General features: G+C 47.2%; 9 protein-coding genes across 9 annotated transcripts; 5 read left to right on the top strand and 4 right to left on the bottom strand.

Annotated features, from left to right (window-relative positions):
* Nucleotides 1–22: 22 nt before the first annotated feature.
* On the bottom strand, nucleotides 23–1,477 carry TRIVIDRAFT_217322 (uncharacterized protein; the record flags this gene model as incomplete). Its single annotated transcript, XM_014094493.1, has 3 exons — nucleotides 23–382; nucleotides 445–1,126; nucleotides 1,201–1,477. 3 exons carry the CDS (start codon nucleotides 1,324–1,326, stop codon nucleotides 180–182), a joined length of 1,011 nt encoding a protein of 336 aa, XP_013949968.1.
* Nucleotides 1,478–2,421: 944 nt separating this feature from the next.
* On the bottom strand, nucleotides 2,422–3,845 carry TRIVIDRAFT_56195 (uncharacterized protein; the record flags this gene model as incomplete). The annotated part of the gene is made up of 6 exons (XM_014094494.1): nucleotides 2,422–2,506; nucleotides 2,566–2,723; nucleotides 2,784–2,982; nucleotides 3,038–3,194; nucleotides 3,247–3,593; nucleotides 3,658–3,845. 6 exons carry the CDS (start codon nucleotides 3,843–3,845, stop codon nucleotides 2,422–2,424), a joined length of 1,134 nt encoding a protein of 377 aa, XP_013949969.1.
* Nucleotides 3,846–5,420: 1,575 nt separating this feature from the next.
* TRIVIDRAFT_74291 (uncharacterized protein) lies at nucleotides 5,421–7,587 on the top strand (the record flags this gene model as incomplete). Its single annotated transcript, XM_014094495.1, has 7 exons — nucleotides 5,421–5,678; nucleotides 5,750–5,884; nucleotides 5,942–6,360; nucleotides 6,428–6,772; nucleotides 6,833–6,940; nucleotides 6,995–7,152; nucleotides 7,210–7,587. 7 exons carry the CDS (start codon nucleotides 5,429–5,431, stop codon nucleotides 7,397–7,399), a joined length of 1,605 nt encoding a protein of 534 aa, XP_013949970.1.
* A 1,500-nt stretch (nucleotides 7,588–9,087) lies between these two features.
* Nucleotides 9,088–10,838, top strand: TRIVIDRAFT_74289 (uncharacterized protein; the record flags this gene model as incomplete). The annotated part of the gene is made up of 4 exons (XM_014094496.1): nucleotides 9,088–9,207; nucleotides 9,272–9,757; nucleotides 9,820–10,047; nucleotides 10,113–10,838. The coding sequence occupies 4 exons, from the start codon at nucleotides 9,109–9,111 to the stop codon at nucleotides 10,836–10,838; spliced, it is 1,539 nt and encodes a 512-aa protein (XP_013949971.1).
* Nucleotides 10,839–11,746: 908 nt separating this feature from the next.
* On the bottom strand, nucleotides 11,747–13,505 carry TRIVIDRAFT_39153 (uncharacterized protein; the record flags this gene model as incomplete). The annotated part of the gene is made up of 5 exons (XM_014094497.1): nucleotides 11,747–11,887; nucleotides 11,955–12,273; nucleotides 12,340–12,907; nucleotides 13,083–13,120; nucleotides 13,255–13,505. The coding sequence occupies 5 exons, from the start codon at nucleotides 13,503–13,505 to the stop codon at nucleotides 11,747–11,749; spliced, it is 1,317 nt and encodes a 438-aa protein (XP_013949972.1).
* Nucleotides 13,506–14,499: 994 nt separating this feature from the next.
* On the top strand, nucleotides 14,500–14,955 carry TRIVIDRAFT_228806 (uncharacterized protein; the record flags this gene model as incomplete). Its single annotated transcript, XM_014094498.1, has 3 exons — nucleotides 14,500–14,565; nucleotides 14,623–14,744; nucleotides 14,796–14,955. The coding sequence occupies 3 exons, from the start codon at nucleotides 14,500–14,502 to the stop codon at nucleotides 14,953–14,955; spliced, it is 348 nt and encodes a 115-aa protein (XP_013949973.1).
* Nucleotides 14,956–16,160: 1,205 nt separating this feature from the next.
* TRIVIDRAFT_38198 (uncharacterized protein) lies at nucleotides 16,161–18,007 on the top strand (the record flags this gene model as incomplete). The annotated part of the gene is made up of 5 exons (XM_014094499.1): nucleotides 16,161–16,532; nucleotides 16,596–16,695; nucleotides 16,761–16,829; nucleotides 16,892–17,500; nucleotides 17,571–18,007. The coding sequence occupies 5 exons, from the start codon at nucleotides 16,161–16,163 to the stop codon at nucleotides 18,005–18,007; spliced, it is 1,587 nt and encodes a 528-aa protein (XP_013949974.1).
* A 1,166-nt stretch (nucleotides 18,008–19,173) lies between these two features.
* TRIVIDRAFT_64335 (uncharacterized protein) lies at nucleotides 19,174–20,745 on the top strand (the record flags this gene model as incomplete). Its single annotated transcript, XM_014094500.1, has 2 exons — nucleotides 19,174–20,072; nucleotides 20,133–20,745. 2 exons carry the CDS (start codon nucleotides 19,174–19,176, stop codon nucleotides 20,743–20,745), a joined length of 1,512 nt encoding a protein of 503 aa, XP_013949975.1.
* A 246-nt stretch (nucleotides 20,746–20,991) lies between these two features.
* Nucleotides 20,992–22,653, bottom strand: TRIVIDRAFT_56190 (uncharacterized protein; the record flags this gene model as incomplete). The annotated part of the gene is made up of 5 exons (XM_014094501.1): nucleotides 20,992–21,709; nucleotides 21,808–21,940; nucleotides 21,992–22,194; nucleotides 22,228–22,396; nucleotides 22,488–22,653. The coding sequence occupies 5 exons, from the start codon at nucleotides 22,651–22,653 to the stop codon at nucleotides 20,992–20,994; spliced, it is 1,389 nt and encodes a 462-aa protein (XP_013949976.1).
* Between the last annotated feature and the right edge of the window lie 258 nt (nucleotides 22,654–22,911).

Below are 22,911 nucleotides of genomic sequence, written 5' to 3' on the forward strand. Positions count from 1 at the left end.
TTTAATTTAGAGGCGGCACGATCGGCAAGAGGAACTGTTAAAGACTTTTTATTTTACTAATCCTTTTTACCATCTGTATCTCGGACAATTCCACCCTTGGAAATCTCAATACATGGGGGATGCGTGGCCCGTTAGTGAGCACTAACACTCGTGAAATACCCCGGGCCGTTCACTTTGTCTTACTGGCCGGCATCCTTTTTGGAAACAAAGACGATCAGATCCACCACACGGCGACTGTAGCCGTATTCATTGTCGTACCAGCTCATGACCTTGACAAAATTCTTGTTCAAGGCTATGCCAGCCTTGGCATCAAAAGTCGATGAGTGAGGGTCAGTGAGTATGTCAGTAGACACAATGTCGTCTTCAGTGTAAGCGAGGATGCCTGCTCACAGGACTTTTATTAGCTTCGATCCATAAAAATAATCTCAGACTAGAGTCTCATACCTTTGAGAGGTCCCTCAGAGGCCTCCTTGATCGCAGCCTTGACCTCGTCATAAGTGACGTCCTTTGCAAATCGGACCGTGAAGTCAACGAGAGAAACGTTGACGGTGGGAACTCGGACAGACATGCCAGTGACCTTGCCTGCCAACTCAGGAATAACCTTTCCAACAGCCTTGGCAGCCCCAGTGGAGCTAGGAATCAGGTTTTGTGCGGCAGCACGACCGCCACGCCAATCCTTGGACGAAGGACCATCGACAGTCTTTTGACTCGCGGTGTAAGCGTGGATGGCAGTCATAAGACCCTCGACGATGGTAAACTTGTCATTGAGTGTCTTGGCCAGCGGTGCTAGACAGTTGGTTGTGCAAGAGGCATTGGAGATGACATTGGCACCTGCGTAGGTGTCCTCATTGACACCCATCACGTACATAGGGGCGTCAGCAGAGGGAGCAGAAATGATGACTTTCTTGGCGCCACCCTTGAAGTGGGCACTGGCTTTCTCTGTGGTGGTGAAAACACCAGTAGATTCGACAATATACTCAGCGCCGCTATCCTTCCAGGGGATATTGGCGGGGTCTCTCTCCTGGTAGAACTTGATCCTCTTTCCATCGATAACTAGGTCCTTGCCATCGACTTTGATGTCGCCTTTGAAGCGGCCGTGAGTGGAATCATACTTGAACATGTACTCCTACGGAAGTGTAACAGTGAGATTAGATGCTATCCTGAAGATATGCGAAAAAAATGAGAAGTAGGCTTTCTTACTGCATAGTGAGGCTCAATGAAAGGATCGTTGAGTGCCACCACCTCGACGGCGCCCGTCTCGAGGGCATTGCGGAGAACAACTCGACCGATTCGGCCAAAGCCGTTGATGCCAACTTTGGGAACCATTTTTGCCAAAAGAGGATGCTTTTTGTGGTTTAATATGTAGGAATAGTGTCACAGTGCTTGGTGTAGACGAGGCTGTAGGAGAAGGGATGAAAACGGATGAAAAGAGAGAGGGGGAGGAGAAATATCTTGTAGAGGGGGAGAAGAGGGGCAAACTCGACAGGAAGGCATCATGGATTGGCCAGCTCCTTCTAGAGAGGCATTCTGTAGTATCTCAGTTGTATCATTGCGTCATATGCTTCCCACTGTTGGGTGTTGTTACAGCAATATAACAGACTACATGTATACAACGCCGTCACCAATCGGACTCTCAATCACCAACTGCCTACCCCAGTACCTAACCTGTACCTAACCTGTACCTAACCTGTAGTACCTGGAGAAACCGGCGAAACACGAGACAATCAACTGTCTGCAAGCATCGTTCGATGCTCGCTAACACCACCTCTGGCGTGTGGTGGCATGCAGTAGTGTGTGTTACCATGTTGGGCGATATGATCGTTGCAAGGGGGGCGGGATCCGATGGACAGGGGGCGGTGGTATTAACGTGGCGATAACGGCTTCCATCAAGGGCTCTAGAAATCCTTGTTCGGCTTCCTTTTTTATACATGAGCCTGTTAGGTCGTATTCCTTTATTCCCTACCATTACGTGTGCAGATGGGTTATTCCGACGTGTTTTGATCCAATCGAAAAATCCCGTGCTCTACCAGGATTACTAGAACCTAACTGATACTGTTGGTTCGCTTCCAACAACCTTGAGGGACACGTGGGAGAATGAGATGCCGTGCTTATGACGATCTATGCGCACGATTGAGCCTCCAAAGGCCTAGTGCGTTCATGCGTGTAGCTGGTAACGTCGCATTATTTGCCCGTCAAGGCCGTGATCTGCAATTTAGCCCAGATTCACAACTTCATTGTTCGCTTGGATAGCATTAAATTAGCCAGGGAGTAAGATGATGCAAATTTTTTCTTAAATATTTTTATTTCCCTCCAATGAGCTCATGAAATTCCATGCTCTCGTTATCAATTTTCCCAACACGAGATTCGTAAAACAAAAGCAGCATAGAGTCAAGTAGATACATGAATCGTAAAACAATTACCTCAAGCAGCGTGATTCACCACGACCGTCATGCCACCATGAATATCACGCTCGATCTTTCCCAGGCCATATCGTGTAGTCGTAAGACTATATATGCTGTTAGCGGGTCATGATTCTTAGGACATTTTGGGCATCTTGAAACATACCTCCACAGAAGGTTGCCCATCATGTTATGTCTGCATCCAACAATGTAGCTGTCTACCTCCTCGACCCACTCTGATTCCCTTTCCGCGACAATTGCGAGAAGATCTGCGGCTGCGACATCATACCGATCAATATTTTTCTTGAGTTCTACACAGGTGTCCTGAGGCAAAGTTAGTGATGCCCGTTAGAATATATGTGTGCCGCTGGAAGCAACACCTACCGCAATGGCCTCTTGAACAGTCATGTTACGGTTGTACATCAAGACGGGAATCATGCTATCAATATCTCCAGTCTTGATCTCTTTTCGGAGAGAGAGCATATCATTGGACAGCGACATGTTCAAGTTAGTCTCACGCCAGATGTCAGCCATCTTGGAGTGAGTCATGATCCACCTAGGGATGCATTGATTGTCGACATATCTTGGTGATTTATTAGCCAAGTGCACGTTGAATAGGGTGATTTATGTAAACATACTCATTCAAGGCTAACATCAATTGGACTGCGCTTGTTCCCAGTCTAGTCTCAATATACTGAGCAGGCGTTGGAATGACACCCGTGAGCTTACGGCGCTGCTCGCGCTGTTGGTTGTCCATGTAGTAGTAAATCTCATCCACGAGGCACATAATCTGGTCTAGATAACTTTGTCAGTTAATGATCTAACCAGGGGAGGGGGAGTTACTTACCGTGGTTGTAAAAGTTCTTCACCTCCTCGCCAATATCTGCTAAGCTAGCGATGACAGGCAGTGTTGGGGGGTTCTTGTCGAACTGCCATTTGTCCGTCTCCTCATTGGGGACTCCAAGGACATATCGGACAAAGTGGTAAGTCTCATCCCTGAATTTATCGGCATTTTCAAGGTTGATGAAGAGTTCTGAGGTAGATTGGTCGATCTCGTCGTCCCATGTGAACAACCAGAGAGACCAAAAGGTGCCAACTTCTAACCTCTTATACTCGCAACGAGGCCACCAGATGCAAGACAACAGTGCATAATCAATATCAATGAGGGCAGCTGCCATCTTTGGAGAGTAGATCCTGACAGTTGAGAAAAAGTGTTAGCTGCATTGATTCAAGCAGAATAATTATGAAAGACACGTACTTCTTGATTCTAGCTTCAATAGCTTCTTTCAGCTGTGCATAGTGTGGGTTCATCTCATCAGGCCAGTCATTGTAGTATGGTCTGAGGTTGGGGAGATAGTACGACTTGGTGCGAATTCGTGCAGAAAGATCGATCCTGGGATCGTCTACCGGCCGTGGGTCATTTGGGGCACGCTGGACTTGAGCCATCATGAGAGATTTGTGTGAATGATGATGGAGAGGCTAGATAGGAAAAGATAAGATGGAGAGAGTATTATATGATGACTTTGGAGAATGGAGATGAATTGCGGGCTTTGACGGCTACTTTTATATTCGTTGCGAGGCCTACCTTCTTCCTATCAAGCTCTTGATATCTACCAGGTAATCTTTTGAAACTGCATACATGTAAGCCAGTCTTACAAATTGCCTTACCACACCACGCAGGTGCAAGTCTACAATGAGTACCTGACATGGAACCTCTAGCAAAACCTTCTAGACTCCAGAGGATTGTCAATGCTATTACCTCCAATACCACACTGTGTAGATACTTAGAGTCCGAAGACTGGTCATTTTTCGAGTCGGCGATGATACTTGGTTCGAGTCACAATCCTAGTTCATGTCCTCTCTGCGGGTTAACGGCATATCACACGGCTAGATTGGAGATGATCTTATCTTGCCCTGTAAGGTGAGATCTCCCGAGGCCGTGTTAGTCGTACGCCGTCTCTAACTCGATACTCGACCCTACCTTATCTGTATACGATATTCGATGGGTAGTGGGTGTGAAGGAATAACAACCTTGAACCCAGTGTTGACATGGATACTATTGGTTACAAATGACGTGAACACGGAATTGGCAATTAGTTGTATAGCATTGATAATGATATCACCATACATTACAAGTAGCTTATCTGGTGCTACAGAAGAATGTGCATACCGTGATGAGTTACTTTAACGGAAAGTCCCGAAGACTTGTAAGCTGCATATTATCGGCAAAACTTCAAGTTTCAGGCTGGCTCTGACGATATTACAAGGAAGGAATCAAGTAGAGCTATACGAGTACTATCCCGTTGTCAATATATCGCTGTCAATTACGTCAACGTTACCAGTGCGAAAGAGCTATGACCGGCCGAACAGATGGAGACTTGATCAAATATAGTAATACAAGGGTTCTTCACCACATTATTTGATTAGTACTATGGCCCATATACTTGACGCCAGCAATATAATGAGATGTATAGAGGCTGGATTAACTTCAACGGCCATGACTCAATCTAAGCCGTGTTGAAGAAAGGCATCGGCGGAGTTGATCTATCATATTGATGCAATTTCAAGGGGGGAGGTGTGGTAAATGGAGGGGTGTCTGTGTCTGCCGTCTTCATGACACACCTCCGCCATCCCACATGCGACACGCCCTCTTCCTGGCCCTGAGATCAATTCCATATCTTTCGTAGGATTGTAAACGTGTTTGCAGGGGAGCCTTGACCGAAGTATCCGGATCGCAATATGACTGCCGTGCTTGAATCGTGCTGGCGCTTACTCTTCGGTGCTACTCAATGGATCAACCAGAATGGCCGAGGCTAGCTAGGCTTCCATGCCAACCGTACAGTATGTATTGGCTAATAATGAGCGGGTCTTTGTTACCATCTGTGTAACTACTTAACAAATTATTTGCAATTGCTCGCAAGCGTATCGTTTATTCGCTCTGAATAAATGCCCTTGACAGCCTTCTTTGTGGGGTTCTTACTGTTCATCTTGTCATTGAACCTGCTCAACTCTCTCTGCAATTGAATACAATGGAGCAACTCAAAACTCGGCTTACGGAGCCGAATCTGTCCACAGAGCAAAAGCTGTTGGTATTGATCGGTCTTCCTGTGCTTTACGTCGTAGGCTTAACCGTTTACCGCCTCTACTTCCATCCTTTAGCCAGATTTCCTGGGCCTAAGTTAGCAGCGGCAACAAAATGGTATGAGTTCTACCACGACATCATCAAAGGGCAGGGAGGTCAGTATTTTGTGCGAGTGAGTGAGATGCATGATAAATACGGTAAGCATCCCCAAGCACTATTGCTGATTTCAAGGTTGTTTGTCAACGGGAGCTAACTTGAGAACATGCAGGCCCAATTGTCAGAGTCAACCCTGATGAAATTCACATTCGCGATCCTTCTTTCCTCGATACCCTCTATGCTACCAATCCCACAAAGAGGGACAAATATCCGCCTTCTGCGGAGATGGCAGGGTTGACTTATGGGAGTAAGTAGTCAGTATCATTTAACTCGACTTGTCGCTGACAATAGCTTCTCTATGTAGCCCATGGCACAGTGGATCATGATATGCATCGGCGCCGCCGAATGGCAAATTCACGCATGTTCTCAAAGCGTGCTGTTGCAAGCGCCCAGGAGCTTATTCATGGCCACATCAAAGAGCTTACTGAAGCCTTTGAGAGGAAGGTCGGCTCCCCCGAGCCTGTTGAGATGCAGACTACTTTTCTTGCTTACACCACTGATGTCATCTATCACTATATGTTTAACAAGGATGTTGGTTTCCAGAAAGATTGGAACAAAGCCCAAAGCTGGCGACACTCTATGGAAGCAGTGGCTCAAGCAACTCCCTTCTGCAAACAGTTCCCCTGGCTCAATGGAAAGCTCCTAATGTTGCCGGAGTGGATCTTGAAGGTTATTGTAGCAAAATTGCAGCCCGATATTGCAGGCCTTCTTGCCACACACAAGGTTTGTTGAATGCATGATCTTATTTTCCCCTGTGTTTTAGAGAGTTCTAATTACTTATCTTCATTAGCTCATGGGTAGAATTGCTGCCGAGTACGTTGCGCACCGGAGTACAGACAAGGGCAAACGTGAATCCGAGGAAGATGAGAAGAACATTAAGCCCTTGACGATTTTCCACTCCATCGATCGCAGCGCCCTTCCCAACGAAGAAAAGACTGCTCTACGACTTATGCAAGAGGGTCTCACTGTGCTGTTTGCTGGTGGCGAGACTGGCTCACGACTTCTGGCTCACACCATCTACCACTTGCTGGACAACCCTGAGATTTTGGAAAAGGTTCGGAAAGAGATCCTAGAAGCTGCTGGAGACTCTAAAGAATTGCCTGACGTCAAGGTCCTTGAATCGTTGCCCTGGCTGGTAAGTTCATCAAATGCAGCTAGGTAATCCGACAAGACAAGGTTAATCAGAACTCTATAGGCCGCATCAGTCCGCGAGTCGCTTCGCCTACGCGCTACTACAACATCCAGACTTCCACTTGTCTCTAAAAAGGAGTTGATTTACAAGGATTGGGTTATCCCCGCTGGCGTGAGTGGTTTTGTTATCCGCAGAGCCTTGCTCCACTAACCGATTCAATGGCAGACCCCTGTTAGCATGAGCCACCCTGACATTCTTCATAATGACGAGATATACCCAGAAGCCTTGAAATTCAAGCCTGAGCGATGGTTTAACGCTACTGAGCAGCAAAACAAGATGTTCATTCCATTTGGCAAGGGTACACGCATGTGCATTGGCGTTGAGTAAGTGTTCCACCTCCCCCCTGATCATAGCTGCCGACTGACAATGCCGTGAAATAGTTTCGCATACATCGAACTGTACATGTCTCTTTCTACACTCATTACCCGGTTCGACTTGGAGTTGTATGACACAACTTGGGAACGTGACGTGGCGTATACGAGAGACTGCTTTCTGGGCGAGGCTTCTCGAGATAGCCCGGGCATTCGAGTCAAGGTGCTGGCAGACAATAAGAGGTGGGTTTCGGATTAGAAAAAAAGACATTGGTAGTTTGTAAAAGCATCAACAAGAATTGGGTGTACAATGCTTGCGCCATGTGAGGCGTCTGATGGACTACCAGTAGTTTACAGGATGTGTTTTGCCGACCAATAACAGCATATTAGATAGTTAAACAGAGTCGGCGATTAGCTTAGCATTCGTTTTCAACGCTTTTTGTGCCTAAATATCCTTGAAAATTGGCGACCATTTACACTTCTATCTTATATGGGACTTATATTTGCCAAGTTGAGAAGGAAAGCTACATGTACACTACATGTAGTCACTTCAAATGCTCCCAGCCTGTAAGTCGAAGACGTAATCGATGCATAGCCAAAACTAGGTTAGATTACATTATGCAATTGTAGCAACAAAAGCACTCATATTGCTGCTACGATACAAGACCTAAATGGACCTTGTTACCGGGGACTCATCAGGGAGAAGAGCCACCTTCTTCCCCGTCATGGTTGATACATGTACTTTCTGTTTTCTCTATCGCGAGGACAAGGAAGGCTCGGCGACTTTCGAAATTCCTTGTCTACTATTGAACCAGGGTACCAGTTCTCTCATATCGCTTATCGCATATCACTTTTACTCCTTGGGCAGTGATTGGCAAACAAACTTGTTGTTGAGGATTCGCTGCACGGATGCATCGCCGCGGCTCGTATCCCCCGTTTTGAGATTCTCGTACGAGGATATGGGTCCCTTGTGGGTTGTGACTTGTGTGCCGTCTGCATGTCAGACACGCCCCTCCTTTTCGATGCCAGCCTTTTGATGATCATCCTGGCCCCTTGTTGCCCCGTCATATCTCAGCATAAAAGTACAGCCCGGATTGGTTACTGCCGAGATCCGAAATATCCACGAGGTAGGCATAAATAGAGCATGTGGGCCAAGTGTTTGTCATTCTTTTGCTCAGCCATCTGTGTTGCATACTGTGCATGGATATTTCAAGGACCAGGAGCCTTGCTGATGCTATCAAGAAACTCCGTCAAGGCTAGATATTCAGATAAATTCGTTAGTGCAGAGGAGGGTGGGAAGTCACGCACTTAGACACACGCCCCCTCCATTACATCTATCTCCATTACAGGAATCAAAACTTGCCGATACTCCAAAATAGCTTGATTTTAGAATGGCTGCATCTCTGCAGATCTTCCATCCTTCTTGCTCTCTTGAACCAGGGGGGCAGCAACCGCATTCTTTCCATCTCAAGACCTAAATTAAAAACGCACTTGCATACTCCATATGGCCGCCCAGGTCTGATACGACCTCGGCTGCATCTTTTAGGTGTCGAGGACCGAGATGGTTTCGTGTCACCGTGGCTCACACATGGCTTATCTCGGGCCAAATTAGGGCGAATAATTCCCTTCTTCTTGAGGAAAAACGGGCAAATTGAGCGCTTCCTGATGCTACAAGATGTTCTGGGCAAGGATCGGCTAAACATTTAATTAAGTCTAATGACACGGGAAGCGATGTACTGTTGATTTCGAAGCAATCGTTCGGACACGGGCTTGATTACTACTGGTCCGGGCATGGATTTGGATTTTTCGGACTTAAGGTTTAGTAAACCGTCCTCAGGATCCTCCTCCTTAAGTCTTCCATCCCTATAAACGCTGTCTTTTTTTTTCTCTTGACAAAATCAGACTTGCTGCTGTGGTTGCCCTCATAATCGTCGTTGACTGGATCGTATCAGTCACAGCACATTCAAGATGTCTTCGTTTACATCCCCTGACATCTTGAGCCACCTTCCCATAGAAGCTATACAACCTTCTCAGCTTCTCTATCTGCTCCCTATTGGATTCGTTGCAGTATGTCATTGATTACTAGTCCATTAACCACTTCGATAAACTTGATTCTTACCTTTATTTCTAGTGGGCTCTATACCATCTCAGTATTGGTTTTTACAACCTCACTCTTCATCCCTTGGCTGGATACCCAGGTCCCCTACTTGCCAGATCGTCAACGCTATGGTACGCTGGAGCATTGGCCAGGGGCACCATTGCTCAAGATCTTTTGGCTCTTCATGACAAGTACGGTGATACTGTGCGCATCACACCAGATGAAATCTCCTTCATTGATCCAAAGAATTGGAAGGAGATCTATGGCTACCGTGGTGGCAAGGTCGAAATGATCAAAGATCCTCGTTACCATGATACTGTCAAGCCCACTCCCACTATCCTGACTGGTGATTATGACCAGCACAATTACTACCGCAAGGTTCTCTCGGCACCGTTTTCTGAGATTGCTCTTAAGAAGAATGAGCATATTCTCCACGAGTTCGTCGATAAGTGGGTCTATCGCGTGAAAGAGCTTGGACAGAATGGCACAAAACGCATCGATGCTACAGATTGGTTTAACGTAAGCAATTTGCTGGACTGAGTTAATGAATGAATATTAAGCTAATATCCAACATTTCTTAGTTTCTCACGTTTGATCTTATTGGATATCTTGCTTATGGCGAAGAGTTCAACTGCATGACCAACTCCAGGCTTCATGATTGGATTGAAGCTAGTTTGGCTATGGCCACCTTGATGACGCTCGGGCAGGCCGCTCGCCAGCTTCCTTATCCCTTTGACAAGATTTACAAGGCATGGGCTATTCCTGAGTATGTTTACAGACATACCAAAATGCACCGAACGCTTGTTGAGGTATGCGATTCGAAACAATTCTGTTTAGCTCTATGAAGGCGTGCTAACAAAGGATTTTCTGATAGGAACAAGTGAACTCCCGACTTGGCAAGGATCCCAAGCACATGGACTTCCTCCAGCGCATGATTGAGATCTATAAGGCGGGCAACCTTGATTTCCCAACTCTTTCTGAGCACGCCTCTCTTCTTACTATTGGAGGCAGTGAAACTACGGCCACGCTGCTCGCGGGCGCTGTCTACTTCCTTGCCAAGGACCCCAAGGTCTATGGCAAGCTTACCAAGGAAATTCGCACCAGATTTGCCGATGAGAAAGAAATGAACCTGATTAATCTCTCTCAGTGCAAGTATCTCCTTGGCGTTGTTGAGGAGTCTCTCCGCATCTATCCCCCGTCACCAGCAAACCACACTCGTATGGTTCCCCAAGGCGGCGCTACGCTCGAAGGCAAGCACATCCCTGGAGGATATTGTGTAAGCATGCCCATGTATGGCTCATTCAACGCCAAGAGCAATTGGGCACAGCCCACTCGCTTTGCGCCTGAACGTTGGACCGGGGAGGAGCCCGAGACATTTGGCCGGGATAGAAAGGAAGCCCTCAAGCCATTCTCCTTTGGCCCCCGAAACTGTCTAGGCCAGCAGCTTGCTAATCATGAGGTGCGATTGGTAATTGCTAAGATGGCTTGGCACTTTGACCTTGAATTGATGAGCGAGAGCATTGGTTGGGAGCAGCAGACGAGCTACACCTTTTGGAAGAAGCTTCCTCTCTACGTTAAGATGATTCCCCGAAAGAATTAGATGGGAATTGTAGTGGTAGTAGTCAAGATATTACATAAAAAATGACTATTTGGTTTGAATAAGAATGCATTTCTTCTTTTCTTTGCTTTGTAACTCATCTTCAAATACGTAACAACTTCACTATCCATATAATGAGACGACCCATGTATTGACAAACGCGAATGGCAACGTTCCAGTACAGTATTTTGCACCTCATTCTTTTACAGCTTCATTACTAGTGATTATAAAATACCAGACAGGTAAAATCTGATAGCTCATCGGTTGTTGAAATAAGACCTACACTATCACGGCCTGGATCGTATTCGTGTTTATGGAAGAAAATGACGCGCGGCTACAAGTGGGAAGACTGCCCAAACGGAGGCTAACAGTATCAGTTAATGATAGGGACTACTATACGCCTTGTAAATATCAATTCTAGAAACTTATATATGACAATTCACGTAATCCCACCAACGAGGTTCCATTCGTGACACCGACAAGGGTTCATTTAGCACGGCAGCCCATGGACTTAGGCGTCTCTAAACTTAAGCTGAACCTTCAATCCCTTCATAAACACGAGTGCACTGGATGTGGAGTGTGGTACGGTCAGTGTGAAACATTCCAGGTGGAGTTACGGGAATAGGAGGGCTCCGAGAGCATCACCCACCTGCATGAGTCGGATATGTTTTCGTCCTCGACAAGCTCAAACTCGTATCGCATCAAGAGAGTAGCAACGAGCTTCTCCATCTCTAGCCAACTGATATCTGTCGTGGGCAAGGTATCTTTAGTTAGCAACTTCTACTAGGCTCCTGCAGACATATGCCGCAATGTCTCTTGCATATGCACTCACTTTTTCCAATGCACGTTCTCGTACCACCGCCGAAGGCGAAGAAGAATCTCTCTGGCCAGGCGTTAGTGGTTTCCATGCATTAGCGCCTTGATATGCGTTTCTCACTCAGTTCACTGGAGTTCTCGCCCTCCAACCAACGCTCAGGCCGGAACTTGTCGACATCGGCACCCCACACCTCAGGTAAACTGTGGATAACCCAGGGGCTGCTGCCGACGACAGTCTGTTTAGTGGCATTAAACGTCAGCAGGCCAATGTAACCAAGAATAAATGGGAGTTGAGCAACTTACACCGCCGGGAATAAATTTGCCGCTGATAATCATTCCCTCTTTGGGAACATCCCTGTCGAAGCTGAATCCTGCCGGGCTGAAAATCCTCAATGCTTCGTGCATGACGGCTTGCAGATAGGGACACGCCTCAGCTTCCTGGAAGGTAACTGTGTTTGACAGACGGCCCGCTGCTCGCCGCTCCTCCAGCTCGGCTATGAGTTTTGATAGCACGTGGGGGTGACGGAGGAGATTAAGGAAGATACTCCGAAGAGCGATAGCCGTTGTGTCAGACCCTGCAAAGACGTTGGATGTCATCATGAAAGAGATCGCGAGATCGGTCCTAATTGAGTCAGCGGCAATAGGTTAGTAATCGGATGCTTTGATGGGAACAGGAGTCTGAACTTACAACTCTGTCTTAGCGTGTGCTGCTTGGAAGAGCTGTCCCACAATGTCTTTGTCGTTGCCTCCCTTGTCTCTTCGGTCTTGCACCTCGGACTTTGCAAACTGGAAAAAGTAGCCATTTCTATCGTTTGCGCCGAGGAAATTTCCAAAAACAGGCAGGATGAACTTTTGATGAAACTTGAAGAACCACGGGGCGTGCATCAACCAGGCGGTGCTGCCCATGGCTCGCTCAATTCGGGCAAACATGCCATCGTCAGTAGCCTGGGCAACAAATCCATAAGGCTTTGTAAAAGATACGGCTCCAATGACGTCAAAAGCGAAGAGTTGAAACCAATTGCCAATATCAATGGGGCGTGGCGATGTAGCAAACGAATCAAACTTGATGAGCAAGTCATCGATGAGACGGGTAACCTGCGGCTCAAGGTGGACAACCGACTCCATCGAATAAGGCCGTGCCACGAGCCGTCTCTGAGCCGAATGGATCTTCTCATTGCGTTCTCCCGTCAAATCAAATGGCCGCGATCCCTGAAGCACCGAGTAAGAGGCGGATTTGGCAAAGGCACCGTTGGCCCCTGGTTGAGAGATGATTGGTTAGCAATGCCCTGATACAAGCCGATAGCACGGGAAGCGTTTCCCCGGATGCGAGTGTAACACTGCACATCATATGTCATCTGTCATATGTTTGCGGTGGAGCATGGAGCATGGTAGGAGAGAGAGAGAGAAAAAAGGAGGGGGGTGTGGCCATACTGTAGATTGTCCTAAACGCATCCGGATGCCCCACGCTTCTATGGGTCGACGATATCGAGAGCAATAGTCAGCCAAGATCAAACAGGAATAGATGCGATGATGCTGGTTTCAAAACAGATCAAAAAAGAAACGTAAGGGAAAAGAATGATGTTTCGGTAGTTCAAAATCTTACAGCTCGTTCGGTCCGATTCGCACAACATTCCCATACCGTTGATGCAACTCGATCAAATCACGATGCCATTGGCCTCGGTATGTGGTGTACGCTCGCCATACCTTGGTCAGCTTTGCGGCAAATGGCCCCGGAAACGCAGCTATGGGCGAAAAGAAGCACTGATAGACGACATATACGGTGGATGTGACAAGTAGGGCGGAGCCGAAGAGGAGGAAGGGGTAGAGGGCAAGGGATTGGACAGATGCGAGCATGGCTAAGAGTCGCGCAATCCTACTGGCTGGAGAGGAATGTGTGATGCGAAACGCATATGAACGCACGCAGGATGGCAGCAATCGTCGGTGCGTATCGTAGCCACAATGGTGATAGTTGGCACTGGCATTAGGAAAACGACTCTGCAACAACAGTACGATTTATACGTCGGTTCAGTGGGGCAAAGACCAAGAACTGAAACGAGAATTGAGTAGGCAATGTTGGCAAAAATGAAGTAACTACTTCTGTCATCCTGGTTATGTTGCAATCCATCCTCGTACATGTGCATGTTTGCTATCCATATGAAGTAGTTGGTTTCCACAAGCACACAAGCACTGTGTGCCGATGGTCAACATAGCTTGTAACTTGTAACTTGTTAGTGTAATTTCCACACTCCGTGGGTTGGATATACAATTTGTTCCTATAGTGACAATGATTATCTCTTTACCCCATTTCACTTTGCGGTTGCCTAATACTCCGAGTTCATCTCCGCTGAGGGTTGTGTGTGAAGTCCATGGAATAAAGAAAGCATTGTTGTCAGCAATCACATCTTCGCACTACTTCGCACTACTTCGTCCCGCGATAGACAAACTAACGGACCTATGCATCAAAGTCCGCGGACTACAGGAGAGGAGCTAGTTCTCTTACCACCCTACAATAACATATAGACTATGAGATGCCATAACCCTTGTGATTTTCGCAGTGATTACAGCACTAAGAAGAAAAGGGGAATTGCACAGATATTTTTGTCACCATATAGTAATTTATATGAGGTGACATGAGATAAACACTAATACCATGGACAAGATTTAGTTTAAGTTACTAGAGCGGCGGGGCTTTTAGGTATGCGCTACCTTATGTTCAAGGTTCTTAGTCGCTGAGAACCTTGGAAGATATAAAGCTCAGCTTACTGAGCCATGGGTTACTTCTATGATGGCGTTGCTTCTTGAACCATTCATGACTCAACTCCCAAACAATTAACCCCAAATTCTCACCATGTCAACTTCCGAAGCCATCCACCAATGCGTATTCATTTACCCTAAGCCTGATAAGCTGGACCAGGTTTGTTTGACGCTGAACCGTCTTTCCCATGTACGTATAGTAAATCTCCGAGTCTAGGTTAGGCAGATTTTCAAGCAGCTTGCGGACGCGGCCCAGGCTGACGAACCGGGCTCACTTGTTTGGGCCGTGCATGAGCGTGATATTTCCGCGGGGGAACCAATGATTGTCGTGTGGGAGATGTGAGAGATCCTTTACCGATGTTGAGATAGTGATACTGACGACCGGACAAGATACGAAAACGCTGCGGCACGACTCGCGCATCGGCAGAATCCTGTGCATGTCAAGCTTGTTCGCGTGCTTACCGAAGACGGACTGTTTGCGCGACCGGTAGAGATTATGCCGCTTAATCACTTGGCTGGCAGCCTTGGGCCTGGGTTGAAAAAGGTGTAGATCACAGATTATATCGACTACCTGTTTCGGTAGGTAGTCTTTCTAGTGGGACAGTGTTAGTTCAACATGGATGTGCATTTCTGTTGCAGATAGGCCTCAGGTACATTGGAGGCAAGACAATAAGGAGCGGCTAATTCGACACCACATGCAGGCGGTTAAGCGGAAGTAGGATAACCTTGTATCCTGCAGGCTATGAAATACATACGAATCATACATCGCAGCATGTTTTGCAATTTGATTGCTGAGATATGGATGAATGTACGGAATAGCGTCGCAATCTAATGGACTGTCTTATTAATGGCACTCAAATGGTGGATAACAAACCATTATGGCATCTGGCAAAGTGTCCGACGTGCGGGAAATGAACATATCCGTACACATATCCATGCAAGAAGTATTCGCCGATAATCCCGTGCTTACTACTAGTAGTATATACGGAGTAGTAACTGGGGCGATGAGACCAAGAGCATTTTGACAACGGGTGTGGCTTGTTCATCCTGGTCTAGACCCCTTCACCCCGGCTTCAATACAAGAAGCACATGCTAGTAGCATAGTCACTGGCGTTGATAAATCACTGGATGGATTGTAAATGAGGCAACGATTGCGACAGCCGTGGCAAATACCCTGCAAATAGCTCATGCAAGGATTGATTGTCAAGACTCATGCGGAGTGCTGTAGACTGAAATCACTAGTAGTATATTTGGACGTGGGGTTCCACAGAGTGAGCTCAGATATCGATGCCGATTTATTTGCCATGTGCAGTTTGACACGGAATTCCGGTCCATCTATGTTTACGGCTTGGAGTCTATCTATATAGTTCTGGATTCACGGAGGGGTGTGTTTGAAAGGCGGAATATCCCATTGCACAGCGGCTATTGCCGTGATTCAGATTTTGCGTCTGCAGAGCGGAGACGAGTCATGTAGACAGATTCTTAACAATGGTGAAGCTTTTGCCTTGACAAATCCATGAGAGGGATCCAGAGAGTCCAGCCGAATCGCCGTGATGACGGAGTCGAGAGGTTACGCTCTGCATCCTAGGCTGCCTGGGGGAGAGGATAGTTAGGTAACTAAATTAACTAGTAATATTGAGACAAATTGTATTGTAGTATCTTGTGTGCTTTGGACTTTATTTGTTCTTCCTTTTCCACCTGTTGCTGCACAAGTGGGCTCAAAGTCTCTTGATCTTAGAGGGAGCAAGGAACACTATGGACACCTTCAATGCCACTCCGTTGGCTTGGCCAGCCAGATTGGTGGAAGAGCCAATTCAGAATGACAAACTATTTGTCTACCTTGGCTCAGCCGCTGTCATCTTCCTCATCTATCTCTATAGTGGACGCAAATCTACTCCTTTGCCACTCGTGAACCCCAGCGGACGTTGGGAGCTTACTAGGAACCGCACCAACAAAGAATGGTTGGCCAAGGCAAAGGAGATTATTATGCGAGGTGTCGAGAGTTTCCCAGGGAAGCCGTTCAATATGATGGCGGCTGATGTGGGTATGACGACTGTGGTTCCTCCTGAGTTTGCTCATGAAATCAGGAACAACCCGAATCTGAGCTTTGTTGAGTTTATGGCACATGTATGAAAGCTCTCATCCACAGAGAGAATTACCATGAAGGTCTGGCTAATGTTGGTATAATAGCTCTTCTTTAGCAACCTTCCTGGATTTGAGCCAACAAGAGAGGGCATGTTTGACAATGATATCGGTATTGTTGTTATTCAAAAGTACTTGACGAGCTTAGGTATGCTGCCTACAAGTGCATGTGATTGTCTTGACAAAGTACCACTAACTAGGGGTTTTCTAAAGCTCGTATGACGGAACCACTTTCACAAGAAACCGAGTATGCCCTTCCCGACATTTATACTGAAAATGAAGGTACATCGCCTATGCCCAAGATGAAGCAAGCGGAAGAAAGCTGACAATGGTTGTTTATTCAGAATGGCATGATGTGAATCTGAGAAACACCAACCTGGCCCTCGTTGCTCGTCTCTCCTCGCGCATTTTCCTCGGCGAAGAACTCTGCCGTAATGAAGACTGGCTGCGAATCACTGTCAACTACACAGTCGATTTGATGAAAGCCGCTGAACAGCTTCGCCAAGTCCCTGGCCCTCTCCGTCGTCTTGTCCATTGGATCTTACCCGAAGCCAAGAAGCTACGTGCCGAGGTGAAACAAGCCGGTGACATAATCCGTCCTATTCTGGAGAAACGCCGCAAGGAAAAGGCCTCCCACTTGGCCCAAGGAAAGGAACCAGTTGAGTACTACGACGCCATTGAGTGGTTTGAACAGATTGCCGAGGAGAAGCAGCGGCTGTATGACCCGGAGATTGTGCAGCTGTTTTTGAGCACTGTTGCCATCCACACTACGAGTGATCTCTTGACTGTGACTATGTTTGACATTGCAAGGAACCCTGAAATAATCGAGCCCCTATGTGATGAGATTAGGAGTGTGCTGCAGAATGGAGGATGGAAAAAGACATCTCTCCACGACATGAAGCTTATGGACAGCGTCATTAAGGAAAGTCTGCGATTGAAGCCCATTGGTCTCGGTAAGTTGTCACTGTTACAGTCTGTCTGAAGTCAACGAAGCACCAATGATAGCTAACACAATGCCACAAGTCTCCATGCGCCGTGTTGCCACGTCTCCTGTGACCCTCTCAGACGGAACCTACTTTTCCAAGGGCACCAAGCTGGCTGTTTCATCCCACAAAATGTGGGATGCAAGCGTCTACCCCGAGCCCCAGAAATGGGACGGCCATCGCTTCCTCAACATCCGTGAGACGCCCGAATCGGCCAACACATCTCCGGTCAAAGGCAAGGAAACGCTGCTGGTCAGCACTAGCGAGCGGCATCTCGGGTTTGGCCACGGCAAGCATGCCTGTCCCGGGAGATTCTTTGCGGCCAGCGAGCTCAAGGTGGCGTTGGCGCATATTCTGATGAAGTACGATTTCAAGGTGCCCGAGGGAGTGGAAGTGAAGCATCGCATCACGGGGGCTAGTTATTACGCGGATCCTTTTGCCACGCTGTCGCTTAGACGACGGAAGGATGAGTGGTGATTGGATTTTCATCGAGGAGAAGAACCCGAGTCAAGTTTGAAGCTTTTGCTGTGATTACCTATGTACAGTGATTAGAGATATCATGATAGTCTTTAGCTGAGAAATTGACCGACATATGGAAATTATCTGTCACGTAAATCAATTACATTGATGTATCTTGGTGTCGAATATCGGAGGTTGAGGCCTGGTTGACTTGACCCCTTGAATTCCTGTGGATATGCCATGCTGTCACTTAGTGCTTAGTACATGTAGTGAATGACTACTAAGACACTTGAAGCAACTCCAAGTTAGATCGCATACGCATCCAGCTGCTGAGATGCAAGTGTCTGCATCTCTTGTAAAGCCGTATGAGCCATCGTGAGCCACCGATTGGTCTCCATCTTGGCGTTGATCCCTCAATCTTGGTTTGGAGGAAATGTCACTTACAATAGACATTTGCATATAAACCCGTGATTTTGTTGTGATGCTGTCGTGATGTTGTCGTGATGTTGATGTGATGTTGTCGCTGCTTACATAATGCAGCTGCCTCTCACCTATTTTTCCAGGTCGCGAGAGATTTCGAGGAAAGCAAGGCAAGCTTGATCTGGGGATTTGCCAGTACTTCCTCATTTTCAGGTGGCCCGTGCACCCACAGCCCCATATCTTTGCGGGTCCTCGGCAAGCCAGATTTTCTTCTAGCGCTTCCGTCGCTGTAGCTCGACCGCTAGCAGGGCACTAACAGCGCCTAGTCGAGGCCGATAAGGGCTAGCAGGGGCCCGAGCGGCATGACAGCAGCGGTCCACAGGGCTTGAGACCCGCTGAATCGCCAAGGTTAGTTGGCGATCCCACGACAAGGTTTTGATCCAACATCGCAACTTCATCGCGCCACTCCCCCCCCTTCAGCCAACGCAGCCAACGCAGCCAACGCAGCTGATGCTCGTCGTAATATATCGCATCTTCAGGCAATCGAGCCGTATGTCGTGATAGACGAGGGGGGATAGAACAGGTTCCTGCCGGTATCGCGGCTCGCGTTCGCGCTGTTGTTGGGCCGAGCATTTGCGTGGCCTTTCGGAAGGATTTTATCATCCGATGCCGAGAGATAGTCGAGGCTAGCTTCAGCTGATGGCTGCCTTTCTGCTATCTCTAGCTTCACCTTGCAAGCAACCGAATCCGACCTCGCACACACAATGGCGGCCGTAGCAGCAGAGAGCAACCACGGCTCGTATAGCGAAGATGTAGAGAAGCATCTCGACTCGTCAAAGACGCCATCCCATGATTCTCAGTTGCCGGCCGAAGACACGAATCTCGTCAACTGGACCGATGACAGCGATCCTGAGAATCCCCAGAACTGGCCAGCCGCCAAGAAATGGATCATCACTACTATCCTCTCGACGCTGACATTTTGCGTCACCTTTGCCAGCAGCGTCTTCAGTACGGCCACGGCTGAGACCGCGAAGGAGTTCCACGTCAGCAACGAAGTCATGGTGCTGGGCTCCAGCCTCTTCGTCTTGGGCTTTGCTCTCGGTCCAGTTGTTTGGGGGCCTCTGTCAGAGCTGTATGGCCGCAAGAGGCCCATGTTTACGGGGCTCTTTGTCTTTGCCATCTTCAACATTCCTGTTGCCGTGGCGCACAATGTCGAGACTATCCTGATTTGCCGATTCTTGGGCGGGGTCTTTGGCTGCTCGCCAATGGCAATTGTGGGCGGCGCTCTGGCAGACTTCTGGAATCCCACTGAGCGCGGCGTGGCTGTTTGCTCCTTTGCTGGCGCTACCTTCATCGGCCCTCTTGCTGGACCTATTGCTGGCAGTTTCATCGTTGCGTCCTCGCTGGGCTGGAGATGGACTGTTTGGCTTACCCTCATCATGATTGGGGTATTTGGGTCACTGGCCTATGTCGTTGTTCCCGAGAGCTCTGCGCCCGTTCTGCTATCTTGGAAGGCCAAGAGGCTTCGAAAAGAGACTGGAAACCAGAACATCCACGCAGCTCACGATTCGAAAAAGGTGTCTTTCAGAGCCATTCTCACGACATATGTTCTGAGGCCCATCAAGATGCTGGCCATGGAGCCTATCCTGCTGCTCTTGACAATGTGAGTATACAACTACTTGCCATCGCTGTGTGATCCAAATTGCTAACATCCACTTCACAGCTACATGGCATTCGTCTACGGAGTCTTGTATCTCTTCTTTTTCTCATATCCCATTGCATTTTCCGGCCAGCGTGGTTGGTCTACTGGTTTGGCTTCCCTCCCATTCCTTAGCATCATGGTAGGCATCGTCTTTGGGTCAACTTACATTGTATACTTTACAAAAACCCAATTCGCCTCACGAATGGCGAAAAATGGACGGACAACTCCTGAAGACCGTCTACCACCCATGATTGTAGGCGGTATTCTACTTCCAATTGGCCTATTTTGGTTTGCTTGGACGAGTAACAAGAATATCACCTGGGTGCCTCAAGTTCTCGCTGGTATTCCCACTGGCGCAGGCGTGTTGATCATTTTCATGCAAGGATTCAACTACATCATCGATGTCTATCTCATGTACGCTAATAGTGCCCTGGCTGGCAATGCCCTTATTAGATCTCTTCTTGGCGCTGGATTTCCGCTTTTCGCGTCGGCCATGTATAATCGCCTGGGCGTTGATTGGGCCACTAGTCTCCTCGCATTCTTGGCTGTTACCATGGTCCCTGTCCCAGTCCTGTTCCTCTTCTATGGCCAAAAGATGCGCAGCTGGTCGAGAATGAGTCTGAACAAGCAATAAAATGAGCCGGAACCAGAACAGGCCGCGGCACTTGGTGGGGCTGATATATATACAGAGGCTATCGTAATATTAGAATTAAAGCATGTAATAGGGCATAGGGAAGCAGGAGATATGCAGGAGAAAAAGCTAGAGTAATTCTTTATAGAGAAAGAAGGTGTTGTATTTTCATTGTCCTCTGGCCTAAAAGATATCTGTCCCCTGGTGATCCATCACGTGAAAGTTCATCCTTCATCTTCTCCTAGAAGCTCACCCGGAGTAGAAGCGAAACAAGTTAAAGTCGAATTCTTCCCTCTTAATCGCTGGCTTATTCAGAACTTCAGGCATGCATGGAATCTTTCCATACAAGTATTTGCCCCGTTTGTGCCTCTCAAAGAAGACCTCGGAAGTTTCCAGAGAGTCTAGCACGAGGTCTGATTCTGTGAGGTCTGCGGCTCTCATTCGAAGTTCTTTTAGCTCCGTTGACTCTTTTTGATCGTTTTGCATTTCAACATGGACATAAAAGACCATTTCATCGCTATTCTTTTCTGGTTCCCCAGGTTTCCGTATCTTATCCTCGAGAAGACTCGCAAAGCAGAAATCTCTAAGGTTTCTGGTCAAGCTGACGGTTTGTCTAGCAGCGTTCCAGAATACCCAGCGATCCTCCAGTAGCTTCCCTGTTGGTGATTTCAGGCGGAAGGCGTATCGAAAATCGTTTGGAAACCCATAGTTTGAAGGTGGCGCATAGGCAGGCAAGATATCGAACTTGGTGACCATTTCTTGATCGTAGCCGAGTCTTACCACTGCACGATTACTATCTGGAGTGAAGACGAGATATAGACGCTCTCTCAGTGGGCTAATATTAGTCATAGAAGCTTGAAGCGCTTTGTCGTAGAAGCCTATTTGAATCCAGCCGTAGACCTCGTCTAGAAGCTTTTCGTTTATGCGAGTCCCCCTGCTTTTTCTGCCATTCAAAGGACCGTAATTGCTACGTAGATGGAATTCAGCTGAGTTAGATCATATTTGGAGAGATGCTTGAAAATGTTTATAGCACTAAAAAAAAAGAAAGGATATGGAAAATCTCACTGGATAGCAACAGCAGTATCGTGATTTTTATGTGTCATGACCACAGGCGCTCCGCTAAGGCCTTTCTCTGTTTCCATGTCATATTCAAGCTGATTAGGTAGACAAGCGATGCATTTTCCCTCGCTTGTAAATGCTTCCAATTTTGGATTTTTCAGATCTGAGATCTGGTTCTCGTCATCATCACCGCCATTGTCGTCGGCCTCCTTGCAGCCGGTGAAATCAAGATTAGCTTTATCAAGTGCATCATGCCCAAGTTTCAGAGCAAATCCAAAGCCGAGATATGGATTCTTCGGATTCTTTCCCACTAAAATAACACCGAAATCATTATCTTCTTGCTCTTGAGTCGCTTTATTGTTTTTCGCCTGCTTCGCGGGAGACTTATTTTGTCTTTCTTGCGCCTCGGTGTACTTTTTCAGATACGCAGGAGAGACATAGCATTTTGTCATACTAGAAGATGCATTCTTCGGAGCTGGATTTATTACCAGATCTTCTTGTTTCACGCCGGCAAGATTATGGCCCGCAGTAAGTATTACATGATGGGTCGGATGTGGCATGTTGACATAAAAGCCGTTTCCTTCCCTAATTTCTCCTATTTTTGTTTTGTTTCAATATTAAACTTACGAGCTTTAATAGATATGGAAAGGCCAAGAGGAATGAGATTCATTGGGATGTAGACGGACCATTTTGCTTAAATTGTAGTTTCACAATCCACTTTTGCCGATCTTGAGTTTTGATAAGCTTCAGCGTTTCTTCTTCTTCATGGCTCAAAACATCGTCCCAGCTAGCATCTCTGTCCGCTGGGTCCAATACAAACTCATCTCCATAACTCTCAGAATCAGAGTCCATGGTGAGTTTTGGTCCAATGAATGAATAAGCTTTGGAATGAAAGGAAATGTGAATTATTAACAGCCAGCCCTAGACTATGAATACAAGATGCGGCTTTTTAGCAAGGGGGGAAATTTGACAGTGCATCAGCGGTCATGTTCAGGCATCAAAAAGAGCGGAGAAGAGTGGATAAGAAAAGAGTGAATAGAAATTTAGGCGACATTAGGCATTAATACAGCATAGAATATTTTCATCACCGAAGCGACATATGATTGAACG

Source organism: Trichoderma virens (genome assembly GCF_000170995.1).
Source record: "Trichoderma virens Gv29-8 chromosome Unknown TRIVIscaffold_92, whole genome shotgun sequence".
Classification (NCBI taxonomy): Eukaryota; Fungi; Ascomycota; class Sordariomycetes; order Hypocreales; family Hypocreaceae; genus Trichoderma; species Trichoderma virens.